The sequence below is a fragment of the Poecile atricapillus genome, chromosome 2, assembly GCF_030490865.1.
Source record: "Poecile atricapillus isolate bPoeAtr1 chromosome 2, bPoeAtr1.hap1, whole genome shotgun sequence".
NCBI classification, from domain to species: Eukaryota; Metazoa; Chordata; class Aves; order Passeriformes; family Paridae; genus Poecile; species Poecile atricapillus.
In genome coordinates this window covers 21,596,370-21,612,832 of record NC_081250.1, presented here as the reverse complement: position 1 = coordinate 21,612,832, position 16,463 = coordinate 21,596,370, and the positions used below count along the sequence as shown (strand labels likewise).

Sequence of the window (16,463 nt, the reverse complement as noted above, 5' to 3'; positions counted from 1 at the left end):
CTGACAAGTTGATGTGTACCAGCAGTATCCCATTATCTGTTCATTTGCCTGCTTTTCTTTCTTTATGCCCTTTCTCCCCTAAAGAAATGCAACACAACTTACACTGTAACTCTTAGCTCAAATGTCTGATTTAAATTGTGATATGTACAGATGTGGTTTTTTTTAATTAATTGAAAGTCTGTCCAAGTCCCTGAATCTATAATTGTTCTTTGTTAATCCAATAATATTAAATGTGTATTGAAAAGTAAAACCACTTCCAGAGAGTTAAAATATAAATAGAATGTAATGCTGTGAAGTAATTTTAAATTTACCTTAATTTTGCATTATTTCAGGATCAGTATTTTAGATTTTAAAATACAAAATGTGATAAATACAGGGTTTTAAGTCTTGCACATAAAGCTATATGTAGACACAGAATTTGATTAATGTGAACATGACTATTTTCAATGTGGCAGAAAACTGTTGTAGTCTAAAATATTATGATTTATAGATCAGGCATACTAAAAATCTAATGAAAAGGCAATCTTACAATTGAGTCGTGAGATCACAAATGCCTGTAATACATTACCAGGACTTCATTCAATGCATATTCCACATCACAGTTTAAATCAGATATTTGGAAACGTGGTAAATAAATCATAGACTGTGTACTTGATCCCAACAATTAACTTTAATCAGATGGACCAGTTTGGTTTCTCTTTTGATTGGGTTTGGGGTTGTTTTTTTTTTGTTGGTTTGTTGGTGTCTCATAGCTTCCAAATAAGCCTCTTCAATATGGGAAGAAACAAAGTAAGGGATATTTCATTTTTAAACTGAAAATTCTTTACGCTTAATCCCTCCCCAAAGAGCTTTGCAGCCATGAGGGAGTGTGACCAAAGAGTCTTCTCCTCCACGGAGATTCAGTGAAAGAGCAGCAGTGAGGGAGGGTAAATTTTGCTTTTGGAAATCTCCCAGCTTCTCCCCTTACCTCTCAACAGTGACAATGAATGCATCAATGATTCACAAGATCACGCTTCTTTCTAAATCTATTTAATGTGCAATGGCGGAATTAAACTAATTTAAATACATAAAACTGAGGCACTGCCACATACCAGTTTTTCTAAGCAGTTTATTTGAACTGTCCAAAATCTGGTCTTAAAAATAATTTTTCTTACTATAGGATATGGGCTGGTTTGATAATCCTAAAAATAGCACTGGAGCATTAACTACAAGACTTGCCAATGATGCCTCTCAAGTGAAAGGCGTAAGTAAAATTTTGGGTTGGAAGTTTTTATATTTGGTTTAGCATATAATGACATTACAGCTTGGGTTTGACTGGCTGGATAAGAGTGTTGATTTTGACAACTAAAATATACTATAAAACAGTAGCTGGTAGAGAATACATCAATCCACTTTATGAAAATTATGGTAATATATGTTTACAGACTGATTTCCAAATAAATATTTTATAAAGTTGACTATTGTGCTGTATTGTGAGCTTCATTATTAAATAAATTTATTGGGAATTTCTTACCTAAGAAGTCTTTTTAAAGAGGTCTTGTTCACCTAAAGAGAAGCAATTAAAATAATTCAGTTTATGATCTCCTGCAATTTTTTTGGTTGTACACATTTCTTATTTTAAAAATAAAGAACTGAGAGCAATAGGCTTCGTTTTCTATGTTACTTGTTGGAGATTCTTTAAAAGAAAATTATTTACTTTCAGGGGTCTGTAATATCAAGCTAAAATACACTGAGTGTAATTTGTGTATGCTTAAGTAAATTTTTACTGCTACATGAAGTTATATGCTGAACTGAACTGCTTCTGAACTGTAGAATTCTGAAGTATCTTTGGCTTTATTTCCATAGGAAAAGTTAAATATTTAATTTTCTTCTTCATTGGGCTCTGTGTGATGACTTGTAAAGCTAGCTCTGTGATCTAGAAAAAATGACAGATTTTAATGTTTAGATGTTGTGAGTGTGTGATGAGGGTAACATTTGTTTCATTTCCAAGAGCAGAATTTAGAAGTTGCGGAGTAAATTTAAGTAATCAGAATATGAGGAAAGAAGAAATAAATATGACCTAGATAATTTTTTACAGAAGCATTTAAGAAATTCCGATTTTGAAAAATAGCAAAACCGAGTTAAGACTTTCTAAGCAGTGTTTTGAGAATCAAGAATTTTGTGGGTGAAAATGCTTTCCTTATTTAAAATGCAGTTATGTTACTAAGAAATGCCTTTTTTTCTTTCTCCAGGCAACTGGTGTCAGATTAGCATTAATTGCCCAAAATATAGCCAACCTGGGGACTGGAATTATTATATCATTAGTTTATGGCTGGCAGCTGACTCTGTTACTTTTAGCTGTTGTGCCCATCATTGCAGTGGCAGGAATGATTGAAATGAAGATGTTGGCTGGGCATGCTAAGAAAGATAAAAGAGAGCTGGAAGCTGCAGGAAAGGTGGGTCTAGAGAAATTAATCTATTTCCATATAATGTGTGCAGTCATATTTACCAAAGCATTGTTAATGGATGTATGACTTCTAAATAAAGGACATTTCACAATATTTAAGTTCCAAAGACAGTCAGGTACACTAGCAGACCTAAAGAGCATCAAACCTCTTCACAGCAATTCAAGACTTATGTTATTAACCAATTATTATTTTTGTAGTTGTTAAATATCAGAATGTGCTAAACATAACTCAGGCATACTCTCTTCTCATTCCTTTTCTATAAATCTTTGTTTTCCTTATATTGCAACCATCCTCATTTTGACATTCTCCTTTTTTTTTTTCTTCTCATCCCTTTTTGGCATGCCATCTATCTTATGTTTATTACACTGCTCTTTTTTTTTCTCTCCCCTTCTTCATCTTATTAATGTTTGCAGTGATAATATGTATATATCCACTGGTTTCTGTTTGCCATTCCTTTGTTTCTTGAATGGAAGAGAAAGATGAGAACTGAAAAGCAAGAAGGCTAGCCTCTTGTTTAACAAATTAAATGAAGGCATTTAATGTCAATTCATTCCAAAAATCCTTTTGGGACAGAACAAATATTTCATCACTTCCCAGATACTGTTTTCTTCAAGGTAAAACTTTTCTAAAATCTCTTTCTATGTTCTACTGTTTTTAAAAGTTGTTGAAAATAAAATAATTTATCTAAGGTTATGCAATTCCTTTCCTTTCAACAGTGTACATTTCTTCTGCTTCTCTCTGAGGGATGAGAATTTATTTTATGTTGTTTCATTGTAAGATTTGAAAGAAAATATTTGACAATCCTTGGAATAGACACTAAAGACTTTCTTAATGCAGCATATTGTGAAGAATTAGCACAGGTGTTACAAATATTTATGATTTTTTATTCAAAACTTCAAAAAGAATTTCTATTCATAACGATGTGAGTTTTCCTTCTCAAGGCCACGTAAGCAAGCACTGGACATTCAGTTTTTTAAAAAATATGTGTTTTTTCAGTAAAAATAGTGTTCCACCTGGAAAATTTGCTTTCTGCAAAGAGTTGCTGAACTTAGGTTACAAAAGAGCCTCACTTTATGATCTTAATTAAACTAAAATTACATTAAATGTATATTAGCAAAATGTATTTAACAAAATGCATTAAAGCCTTGAGAATCTTTTCACAGAATCATCAAGGTTGGAAGAGACCTTCAAGGTGATCAAGTCCAACCATCAAGCCAGCACCACCATAATGACCCCTAAACCATATCCCCATATCCATCTCTTGAGCACTTGCAGAGGCAGTGACTCCACCAGCTCCCTGGGCAATCTATTTAATTACTTTGATTGATTAGATTTATCTGATCACCCTGACAGTGAATTTTTTTTTTATTAGTATCTAATCTGAATCTCCCTTGACACATTTATGTATACAGATGACTCAATCTGCAGGATAAAAGAAGGTATCAGAGACAATATTTACTGCTAAGGTCTCAGGCTCTAAGGCACCTAAGTAACCTGGACATTTTGGTTATAGCCCAACCCCAGCAGACTGGAAGTTAAATGCTAATGTGCCATTTTTTATGTGGAGTACCTTCTCTATATTTATTATTGCTGTCTAATGGTTTTTCACTATTTATGTGCAGAACATTAGAGAGAATCAGAAAATTCTGAGCATTGTAAGAAAATCTCATTGTCCTAAAAAGAAAAATATAAAATGCTTATTTTTATATCAACAGTCTATGATTTTAATAACCGGTATAAAATATAAAATTGCATTCCAAAAAATATTTTATTAATTTAAAATAAGGAATTGCAACATACTTAACATTTGATTAAAACATTTCTTCTATTGCAGATTGCCACAGAAGCAATAGAAAATATTAGAACTGTTGTTAGCTTGACCCGAGAAAGAAAATTTGAGTCAATGTATGGAGAACATCTGATTCTACCATACAGGTATAATAAAAAAACTAAGCTAAAAATATCTGTAATAAATTGCAAACATTTACTTCAACAAAAATAGATTGTTTTTTGTAGTGCATATGATTTAAACCAGAATTTAATTATCTCAGAATTGATGTAAATATTTTATATATTTTTATTGATAAATGTAACCATCACCTGTCAACATTTTTTAAAATTTGATTTAATTAATTTTCTGTTATAATATCAGTATCTTCTATTACAATGTCACTTAATTTGGAAAAGTGTTGGTTTAAAGTGAGCTTTTGAAGTGGTCTAATATAAATTTTCACCTGATTTGTTTTGGATATATTTTATTAAAACATTTTTTATGTAAATTGAATATTACATCAAGCCATTTTTTTTTTAAATGTTAGTAAGATTGAAAACACTTGAATCATTACTTACTGGTTTGGGGCTGCAAATAAAGTAATATAAGTCTGTCTGGACTAAATAAAAATTTAAAAGACTTAAACAACTAAATAGACTCTACCAATTAAACTTTTATTTGTTCCAGAATGGAATGTTTCATTTTCAGACATCTATGAGAAAAGTAAAGGAAATGAAAGTATATGTATACAGATAAAATGGGAAAGAAGCAGCCGTGCCACTAACATATCTACCATAATAAATGAGTGGTTAGAGCACAATGCAGGACATAAAAGATATTACTTAGCTTTTTTCTTGTGTTGCTGGGTTTTGAGTTCATATCTTGCAATTTGCAGAACAGTTCCTAACCATTCTCAGGGTTGATATTGATGGGATTGCTCCAAGACTTTCATCTTTCTGTTGCTTTTGTATGAATAAGAACTTATTGGCCTATGAGAGAGAAGATGTGTTTTTAGTTAGTGTTTCAGTGTGTGTAAACTTTCCATTCATAAGAGTATCAATTGAATGAAATTGATTTTTATGCACTAGGACTTCAGTATGGCTGCACACTTTGATGAAAATATGCATTCTTTTGATACAGAAATTCTGTGAAGAAGGCACATATATTTGGCTTTTGTTTTGCCCTTTCACAAGCAATGATGTTCTTTACCTATGCCGGCTGTTTCCGATTTGGTGCCTATCTCGTGGTAAATGGACACATGGAGTATAAAAGTGTATTTTTGTAAGTACCTCTTTGCAATCCTTTCTCTGTCTATCCAGGAAAATGATTTATAATTTAAGAGTAATAACTCAATTCAGGGCTATGGAAACAAGTATGATAGACTGAGATCCTACCAGTGTGGATATCAGTGACCTAAATACCCAAGAACATCAACCGTACTGATTTTTTGTTGCCAACTTAATTAAAGATAGTTAACACTTAATGATTAAAGATAGTTAACACAGCTGACAGAAGATGTTAGAAAGTGTCTGCACCCCTCTGCTAGATGAACACCTCTAGCCAGCTGAGTGAATTTTTGGTTAGATGTATAGGGAGGGTTTGAGCAAAAATTATATGAGCCCTTCTAGGTTGTTCAAATGCAGAATAAAACAGATCACTTTATGTAGCTCTGAAGAAAAAAGACAATATAAATTAAAATGAATCTATTTTACTTGGCTTTAAAATATACTAAGAGGTGTCATATGTCAAATAGCTGTTCTTGGTGATGGTTTTGTTTCTGTGGTCTGTGGCAGTAATATCTGAAGACAACGGGTTCTTAAACAATTCTAATGTAGCCTATAAATTACATAAAATTCCATAAAATGACATAAAAGTCATCAAAAACCAATAAAAGCATACTTTTCAACCTTTATCGGTATTGAAAACCCTGCAATATTTTTCCAGTAGAGATGTGGTAGAAAATTAAATCTTTATTGTCACCTTGTTACAGGCTTGATTTCTTCTTTTCATCGATGCCTTAAAAAGTGATCACTAACTCCCAAAGGTCATTGAACCGCAGAGAGGAACCCACAGTGATGATAGAACAGCACTAGTGTAACAGTGTTGCCATCCATTCACCACTTTCCTCATAGTCCCAGTTGAAACTTAGTATACTAACCAGAATTAATAACTAAAGAAATTATGCTAATAAGTAATTGAAACACTGAATTTGGAATGCAGGCATGTTTATCTCGTGTCATTAAAAGAGGGTAAAAACAAATTTGTGGAGATTAATAATTAAAGCAATAATAGTTGATTACTACTTTATTCTTTCTAAATTTAGCCCTCTTTTTTCTCTGAGTTAAAGCTGACTGCAGCCACATTTCCACTATCCTTTTCTTCGTTGTCTGTTGATATTTTTTTCCTGATTTCTTTTATAGAGTGTTTTCAGCTGTTGTATTTGGTGCAATGGCACTAGGACAAACCAGTTCTTTTGCTCCAGACTATGCAAAAGCCAAGATATCAGCATCCCACTTGTTTCAGCTATTTGAAAGAGTGCCCTCAATAGACAGTTACAGTGAGGAAGGAGACAAGCCTGTAAGTAAGCCATGTGTGACAGGTGATACTATTTATTGGTAATATGGACAGCACTCTTCTCACTCTCTTCAAACTGATTCTTCCTCTCCTTCTGATTACATCCTTGTCACAATGCATCCTTGACACATCCTCTGAACACAACATGGACCAAGTTCTCTATTGTGAGTCCAGCTTTTACACATAGAGCCAAAAGGGTATTTGTTTTGAAAATCTCTATTGATTTCAGGGTAGGGGGAGGGTTGGGGATACTTCTGCAATTCTATTTTAATCAACTGTAAAATTGTCCTAAAGATGTAATACTGATAATATTTTAATTATAGGAAACATTTGAAGGAAACATAACAATCAAAGATGTGGCATTTAACTACCCAAACCGACCAGAAGTCAAAATCCTCCAAGGTTTGAATCTAAAAGTAGAAAAGGGACAAACTCTGGCTCTTGTTGGCAGCAGTGGCTGTGGAAAGAGCACAGTTGTTCAGCTGCTGGAGAGATTTTATGATCCACTTGATGGAGAAATGGTAAGTATTTTTGCAGGAACATGTCAACAGTTTAAGTGAGAGTGTTCTTAATTGGTTTTCTGTGTTGTGATAAGTACAATAGATATTTCTGGTTTTATTTTTTAAGTATTTTTAATGTAAAGATCAGCAGTGACTCATTGGACTCCTTAATTAAATGAAATGCATCTAAGTCCCAGTTTCCAACATTACAATGAATTAATGAATATCTGTGTTATAAAAATATGCCTGATCCACAGTCTCGTGATGGCTTTAAATTCAGGGCAAATTTCCTGAGATTTTTATAAAAAGAAGAGCTTGAAAACTAATAAATATATGTATCTATATATATTCTGTATGATTTAGTAATAGAATTTGTCATCTATGTTCTTTAAAAAAATGTCAACATTGACAAAAGTAGTTTTTTTCATAATTTGCACTTGTCAGAAACATCTTTATGAGTATGCTGCTTATCAAGTGATAGATTGCAAATACTTTCAGTAATTTTGGTTTAAAATATATGTAGGGTTTCTTATACTACTTATTGAGCAACTTTACAATTTTTTTCACATAATGGCACTGTTAATTGCTGTTCTTTGATGAAAACATGCTCAGAGGTTTTGTCTGAAACAGAATACATATTTTGGCCTTTATGAGGTGAGAATAAGAAGAATTTTAGAACTTGTCTCTGCAGAGATATTCACAAAACATGAAACAATACTTAAATAAATCCTAGGTGCAATGAAAAAGATTTTTTAATTGAGGTTAAAAGTGCCCAGAAAAGTTCAGTGTATCAAAATGATGTGTAGAAAGAAGCAGCATAGGTGCCCCAAAAATGTGTTTAACAAAGTGCAACTTCCTTACCAGTGTTTCTGGCCTTGTGTCCATAAATAACCAACAACTTACTGAAGACAGCAACAACCAACAGTTTACTGACAGTAAAACACAGACCTGTGCCATAGAAACCACAAAAGTGTTGGACTAATTCTCAAGCTGGGTTGCACTGTGAACTGAATGAAAGGGCTTAAAGCAGAAACTGTCAGGACAGCTGTTCACAAAAGTTCCCTTATTTCATTGGATTTTGAATCAAGTTCATTCTGACACCTTTTCCTTTGAAGAAAAAGCTATATTGGCTGAAAAATTGACTGTTCTAGCGCCAGCTGTGGAGTTAGTAGAATAATCTTCTCCAACAGCCATGCTATGAAGGGAGCAATTCTTCAACTACCCAGCTGATCATGTCACCCAACACAGACCCTGAGAACTGCACTGGGTCACTCTAATGGAGATTTAACAGCCCTTTTAATGTCCTGGTATATGTCTGTCCAAGTTAAGGCAACTTGTGTAATTATGAAGCTGATACATTAAAAAAAATAAAATTGAAAATTCTGTTTCATTTATCTAATAGAAAATGATAGCAATTCAGCAGGAAAATTTGGCAGAAATATGAGAGAGTTATCAATAAAGAAAACTGGCTGCAAATGACATCTTAAGGAATGCAGAAGTAAATTTCTTCTTTATAGGTGCAAAATAGAGGAAAATTTTCCTGCTGAAGAAACAATTGAAGGAACTTTACCCAAAGTTCTTTGAAATTGCCTCAGCATGTCCTATCTTCCACTGTCTTCAAAATCCTAATTAAGTACTGATGTAAAGAAAATAACTGAGGCAGCATTCAATTCTATGAATTAGAAAATTTTGGAACATAGACAGGAAGGATGGAAAGGGATTATGTGGGCTTGCAATTGATAGGAGCTGAGGAAAGAGCTGCAATTGCACAACTTCTGTGTATGAATTTACAGTAAATCTCAAATTCATATCTAGCCATGTGACTAAAATTTAAAATGTTTGCTTTCTCAGCTTTTTGATGGCAAAAATGCAAAGGCACTGAATATCCAGTGGTTGAGAGCTCAGATTGGTATTGTCTCACAAGAACCAATCCTGTTTGACTTCACTATTGCTGAAAACATCGCCTATGGAGATAACAGTCGGCAGGTGTCCTTTGAGGAAATTGTTAGAGCAGCAAAAGAAGCCAATATTCATTCCTTCATTGACTCTCTGCCAGATGTAAGTTATTCCCTTTCTTTCCTTCTCAGAACTGGATGTGAACTAAAGTGGCAGGGAAAAACTGTGTCTGCTTATCATTACCTGGGGTACAATAATTCTCTGAGATGAAAATAAATCTGAAAGAATTTTTAAAATATTTTCCTTACTTAATTGTGTTTACCATACTTATTTTCACTCTGGGAGATTCCATTGTCAGATGGAGAGTGGAACTTTTAAGATCTCAGGGAAAAAAACACACAATTATAACTAACTGAGAGCTGGTAGTAAGGAGTGAGGTTTTTAAAGTTGAGCATTTCTTTTTAAGCTCCTGTCTGTCTTAAGCATATGTAAAATATTCTGCTAGACTGATGAGTTTATACTTTCTTCCAGTTATACCTAGCCAGAACTTAAATTTCAAGTATTCCTATGGTCTGAAAATTACTAACAATTTTTTCACCTATATGTATCAGAAAAACACATAATAATGTAAGACTGAGCTTCTTGGGTCAGGTCTGCCATGCACAAAATCTTGTCCTATTCAGTGACCAGGAAGACATAATTACAAGTATTCAGAAAGGCTAAAAATTTAAGCACATTTCCCCTGAATACTCATCTCACTTTGTGTGATTTTTCAGAGTTTGAACCCCAGTATTGTCACATTGACTTTCACTGACCTTTGCTGTTGTGTCATCTGATTGAGAATAACATTGCCATTTCAACCTTAGAGTGGCTTGTTGCTTTGAATTTATTAAACACTTGATGTTCTAAAGAAGTCTACTAGTAAAAGATCTACAGATCTGTGGCAGATAGAAATTCTGGTCAGTTGTTTTCAGAAAGCTACTGGTGTGGAATATGCAGATTATGGGAGGCTGGTGTCAAAGTTCAAATGCTTCAGTATACATCCAAACTGATTTTCATTCACAGGCTGAACTTAATATATTTTTTCCAGAAATACAATACCCGTGTAGGAGACAAGGGAACCCAGCTTTCTGGTGGCCAGAAACAACGTATTGCTATTGCCCGAGCTCTTGTACGCAAGCCCCAAATTCTGCTTCTGGATGAAGCTACTTCTGCCTTAGACACAGAAAGTGAAAAGGTAACTTAAGTCTGAGCCTGGAATCTAATTTTTTTTGGTATTATGATTACCATGTTTACTCCCACAGTTTAAAGCCAAAAGCTGGAAATATGGTGTCTTATGCAAATTATATAGTTAGGCAAATAATAGACAAACATAAATGTCTTACCCCTCCTTGGGGGAAAAAATAAGTGTTTTTTACATCTGTATGGCAGTGGGCAGATTGAAGTTGCTATGAAGAATACATTCCTTAGCCTAGAAGTCTTCAGGCTTCAACTGAGAAAGTTGGTGTCAAAATTGAATCAGGACACACGAACTGCAGAAGCCAAAAAGATTGAGGATGCTGCCAGAGAATGTTGTTTGTTGTTTTTTTCCTGTGAAATGTGGCTTTCTTAAGTTTTCTTCTTCTCCCGTTGCTCTCTGGTTCTTGCTACGTGTTCATGTTAAAATTAAAATTTCAGGTGAAAATTGGTAAGACATTTACTTCTTTTTTAAGCCCAAAGCTGTGATCTTGGTACTACAGAAGTGCAATCTACATGTAGAAGATTAACAAAGAGTCTACAAGATACTTGCTATTAATGAGGCAAATATTATATCATAGATTATAATCTGGAAAGTTGAAATTTTCTACTAAGTTTGGATCAATTGTAGGCATGAAAAAATGAGGTTTAAGGGGAAAATGCCAATAAACAATCCCATGATTTATTGTTTTCTTGATTATATGCCAGTTAGGTATTGAAATTTAACCTCTTTATTCTGTATTAATAAACACAAGGAATAAATACAACAAAGCAGAGATTGTTTTTAATGTCTTTCTGCCAGTGATAGCTTTAAGAAAATGTGATTCATAAGACTCCCTGTGAGATCATGAGAACTACTATGATAACAGTTGGCCCCAGGATATTGACTTGACTTCCATATATAATTAATCAGTCATTAAAGGAAGCTGTGGAGGTCCCCAGTTAAACCTCCTCTTCACAGAAAGGCCAATACTGAACTCAAATTTAGATTACTTTATGCTGTGTCTGGTAGAGTACTTGAAAATCTCAAGAAGATTCAGTAGAGATGTTTTTGTACCTGTTCCAATGCTTAATTATCGTTGCAGTGAATCTTTTTTTTATATCCGGTCAGAACATCTCCTACAATTTAAGACATTTTCTCTTTTTTTCCTGCCATGCATCTCAGTAATGAACCTGTTTCCTTCTAATTCTCTTAACTATCACACCATTATCCACTCTAATAGTCTGGACTCTGCCAACACAGGCTAATTCTAAATCAAGAAGCTTGAGCAACAGATATTTCTTTTCCTTCACTGTCATATTAGAGTTTACAGATGGCAGTTGAGGGATATCACACAGCAGCTGCCAGAATAGCTCACCTTTTGGTTTGTTCATTGTGCAGATTGTCCAGGAAGCACTGGATAAAGCTCGAGAAGGTCGTACATGCATTGTCATAGCTCACCGCCTCTCCACCATCCAAAATGCTGACAAGATCGCCGTGGTCCAGAATGGCAAAATCATAGAGCAGGGCACCCATCAGCAGCTTCTGGCTGAAAAAGGTGTCTACTATTCCCTGGTCAATGTTCATAGTGGGTAATGCAATATTTCTATTAAAGACAGTACTTATCTCTGAATTGTCACTGTGGCTACTTTTGTCATTGTAATTCTTTCAATATCAACAGTCAGTCTTCATACTTTTGGTTTTCTTCTTTCCTTTCATAAGTTATACAAAACCAAGAAATACTAAGTAAATGTGTATCAGTTTCTCATTACTAGTTTTCATTATTCAAAACTCTTCTTTATGTGGCCAAAGTGATGCCCATTGCACTCATGAAAGTAGAAGCATGCTAAGCCAAATAAAATTAATATTAGCTTACTTTGAACTCTTTCAAAAATCACACTGCTTAGGTGTAAGCAACTTGGAAATATTTTCATGCTCATTAGAAACAGTTCTGCTCTTGTCAGAAATAAACCTCAAGTCTTATTCTCACTGTGCCTGCATAAGACGGACAGTTCTGGCCTATTAGGCTTGTTACCAATTGTTATGAGAACTTGCAGGTCAGCTGAAGCTTGATGCCAGATGTCTCTTGTTATGATGTGGAGTTGTAGCCTGGGATGTCAGCAAAGGCCTTGAAAACATGGGCACAGGCTGAAAACAAAGGTCCCAGAACTGTAAGTACCTCACTGATGTTTAGTTACTGATCACTGAAGAGTTGCAGCCTTAAGAGATGGAAAAAAACTGGTTGAAATGAACCAGAAATTAAACAGTGGATAAGAAAAAAAGCCAAGACCACAACTGATGGGCAAGACAAGGCATCTGCTGCAGCCTGGGAAAGTACTCTCTGCAAATCTCTCAAAGTCCTAGGAGTCAGAGGTCAAGGACTAAGAGCTCTCTAAAGACTGCAATGTTTTATACAAGGTGAAAATCCTGGATTTGGACTTGGAGGAGGGGAAAGGAAGGCATCCTTTTCGGTGTTGATGTCCTTGGTTGAAGAGCTTTTGAACTTGAGCACTGCCATGAATGAGACTCTCAAGGACTGTAACCATTGGTGCTGAACTCTTGGCATTGGCTCTGGGCTATTGTATATTATTTACTAATATAAGATGGCTGTTAAGGCTAACTGCTTTGAATATGGAGTAATATTAATTAATAATTATGAATAACTAAACAGTAGAAATGTATTTTGTTAGTATTTATGCAGTAAAGTTTTGTTTTTAAGTTTAAAACTGTCTTGATTAATCAATTGTCCACACTTCCATCATAGCAACCTCTCATTCCCTGAGATTTACACATATGGTCTTGTCTTACCTACACCTAGATAATTATTCATGAAGAACCAGTCTGAAGTAGGCAGATAGGCTTATCAATTATGTTCAACCATTTATTAATTACACTCTACAAAATGTTGATTGTTGCAGTCTCATTGTTTTCCTCTTGAATCACCTATTTTCTTTTGTTTCTGTATTAGATGGCAAATCAGTTTGACTGGAAAATTTGTTTGTTTCCTATTTATGCATTGCTTGATACAATAAGGTTCTTGTCTGTCAATAAGGATATTACTCTGATTATGATATAAATAAGTTATACTTGCAACTATAAGAATGAAATAGGTACTCTTTAACATTAGTCTGAAGATTCAAGTAAGAACATATTTAAACTGTTTTTTTCACTAAATTCTGGATGTTAGTATTTTGTTTTTAAACTAGTATTTTTAACTGTTGATGATACATTTTTCTAATTACTGCATTAGTAATAACTGGGTTATCTCCCCAACTCATTTAAAAGATGCTTGATTTACCAGATCAATTTAGCTCTTCATGAAAATCAAGATAATACTGTAAATATTTTACTAGAAACATCTGAAAACCAATTTTTAAAATGTTGGCCATATAGTTTAAAACATATTTCAGAAATTCATGTCAAATGCAGAAACTTTCCAAAACAATCTATTTTTCCCCATTCTTTTCTTCTACATTTTTAGAGAAGTATTTATTGAGACTCATGCAAAAGTTTGTAATAATTACAAATCCACTACAAGTGCTTGAAGAGCTATGCTGCAGCTCACAATTACATCCTTTTCAGAATTTTTTTTCAGAAGGCCATGACAGCCGTATTGCTACAATTGAGCTTCCATTCAATGTCATGTAGTTTATAGGCACAAAGCCAAAAGGACAGACAAAGACACCTCCAAAAACATGTTCTTCATTATATTCTATTCATACACCTCTAAATTGCAATACTTTACCCAAAGGAAGGGTTGACTGAACTAGCATAATTCTGCTTTAAGGACCATTATTTTTCCACACCTTTCCAAGGGGCTTAGGAGGCCTTACTCCTTAGCTCTGCCTTTTCAGTCAGGCTCTGACCATTCTGGTTCCCCTTGATGTCACAAGACACTTGTCTGAGCTCTGAGTCCTCCTTGTTGGAGTAGTTGGCTCTTGTCTTTTCCCATAAGCACCCTGAACAAAGGATGATATGTATATGTTGTTGTTCTGAAATAATAGGCCTTTCTTCATCTGTCTTTGAGAGCCTGTGGCAGTTTCAAGCAGTACTCACTGTTTTGAGGGGAGGTAATTTAATGTTTTCCCATACATCTCTTGGACTCTCAACCCATTATCTTTGGAAGGAGTCTTCAGAGAGATGTTAGCATTGACACCACCTTGGCAAACCTAACCACTTTGCAAGCAAGTGCCACTGGCTGTGGGGAAACAAACAGCAAGGACTTAAGTTCAACAGTCTGATAGCCCTCCTGCTGAAAAAACTAATCAAAATAGAATTCTCAGAAGAAAAAGAGAATTTAGATCTAGAAAGTCATTCTTACTGTAGATCCTTATCTGGCAGTTAAATACCAGTGTCCTATTGCCCAGCTTTCTCCAGCATATTGATTACTGTAAGGATAATTGGCTGTTCCTTATGCAATAAGTATCTCATTTCTAAACCCTTCTATAATTTCTGACATAGAGTAACAGCATGAGTAAACTCCATCATTCTCCCTTTTCTCAAGAGTTTCTGAAGGAATATTTCTCACCAATACCGTAGATCATGTACTATATCCAGAGGAAGACTATACATCAGTTCTGAATCTCCACTAGTCTCTTCTTCAGGCATTCCTTCAAAGTTCTACCTGAACTATCCCACATATTGGGAGAAGTGTGATGGTCTTCCTCCCTAAAACTGAATCCCCATCAATACTGATTTACAGTTCTTCCTTCTTGCAAGTAAATCCTTTGAATCTATTGTCTCTTTCCTGTTGGAATACTTGTCTGTAAAAGTAACTTTCCTGGTAGCTTAATTTCTGTAAGACACTAAATATCTCCTTTAAACACTTGTTAATGAGTAATCCTAATAATCATTCATAGCACAAATAGACATAATCTCTTCCTCACGGTGTATAGTCTATTTGTACCTTCATAACTCTTTGTCCTACTCCTCTCCCTCAAAATCCAGTCAAACCTGTAGATTTGGCCATTGAAAGGAAACAAGACAGCTTGTAGGAAAGAAGAAACTTGGTATACTGCTTATGAATATAGGGCAAAACCATTCAATTCTTGTGCAGAAAAAGCTACATTGTAGCTGTATTTTTGGACAGCCTAAAAAACTGTTATTGTCAAGTACTCGGTCTTCTAGACAAATTGTCTATAACAATGTAGTTTAATCATAAATTCATTCTGTATTTCCAAGAGGGATGGTATAATTTTTTGAGTTACCTTCAGGCAGTAAATTGAAAGCTGAAAGTAAGAAACAGGACTAGCAGCAACTTCAATTATTTTGCTGTGGGTTTCATGGGCTGTAAACCTATCAAAAATAGAGAACAGAAAGGAAAAGAGCAGAACACACAAGGTCAACTACCTTTAGCAATCCCTGTTACTGAAAGGTGAGTACGTTTAATTTTGTCTTTGCACGCTTATTTCTGTATACATTTCATTCTGGGTGTCCTCCATTTAAGAGGGAAATCAGTATCATAATGCTGTTGCTGTAGAGATCTAGCACAGGACTGCATGTAATTCACAGTGAGCATTCAAACCTAGGTCATTTCTCTAAACAAGTCTGTCTTCTGCAGGGTCAACAAAGGTCTGTCCAATGAAGACTGGGGCACATTTCATCCTGTTCTAGAGCTGCTGTCACCAGCAGGTCAGATTAGCAGCCACCTTGTATTGTATCTCTCCATAAGAGGGTGTGAGCATGAGTATCATAAATACCTACATTGTTAATGTCTTGGTGTAGAGTAAATGAATCATACCTTTAATGAGAGCTCTACTAAAATTAGCATCTGAGATCCTGCATTATGTAGTGTTTTATAAAAGTAGATCCATAAACACTGGCTGCAGCCTTACATTCACCATGCCAGAGACATTTTTAATGGAAATACTATAAATTGTATGGAGCTGTTTTAAAATGACATTTAAAGTCATTGATATTTTAGATAACTTAAATTTAAATGTTCTGCTTGTGTAAACACTGTGTATATAATCTCTGAGCAGAAACGGTATCATTCATTTGCCTCGCAAAGATGACAAATATGTTAAAAATCTTCTTTGAATACACAAACACTTGTTCTA

The 16,463-nt window shown here is 34.5% G+C and overlaps 1 protein-coding gene across 3 annotated transcripts in view; it reads left to right on the top strand.

Moving 5' to 3' along the window:
• The window catches only part of ABCB1 (ATP binding cassette subfamily B member 1), a 48,821-nt gene extending 35,474 nt beyond the window's left edge, over positions 1-13,347 (top strand). Inside the window, exons 23-31 of one of the 3 annotated variants that reach the window (XM_058831919.1) lie at positions 1,160-1,243; positions 2,232-2,435; positions 4,282-4,382; positions 5,359-5,499; positions 6,639-6,795; positions 7,116-7,313; positions 9,144-9,350; positions 10,279-10,425; positions 11,806-13,347. In XM_058831919.1, coding sequence (XP_058687902.1) covers positions 1,160-1,243; positions 2,232-2,435; positions 4,282-4,382; positions 5,359-5,499; positions 6,639-6,795; positions 7,116-7,313; positions 9,144-9,350; positions 10,279-10,425; positions 11,806-12,000 — 1,434 coding nt within the window. In that variant the 3' untranslated portion in view covers positions 12,001-13,347. Of the gene's footprint in view, positions 1-1,159; positions 1,244-2,231; positions 2,436-2,860; positions 3,062-4,281; positions 4,383-5,358; positions 5,500-6,638; positions 6,796-7,115; positions 7,314-9,143; positions 9,351-10,278; positions 10,426-11,805 lie in introns of those variants that run through there. The other 2 variants (XM_058831921.1, XM_058831920.1) reach the window with 2 other exon arrangements.
• The last annotated feature ends 3,116 nt before the right edge of the window (positions 13,348-16,463 follow it).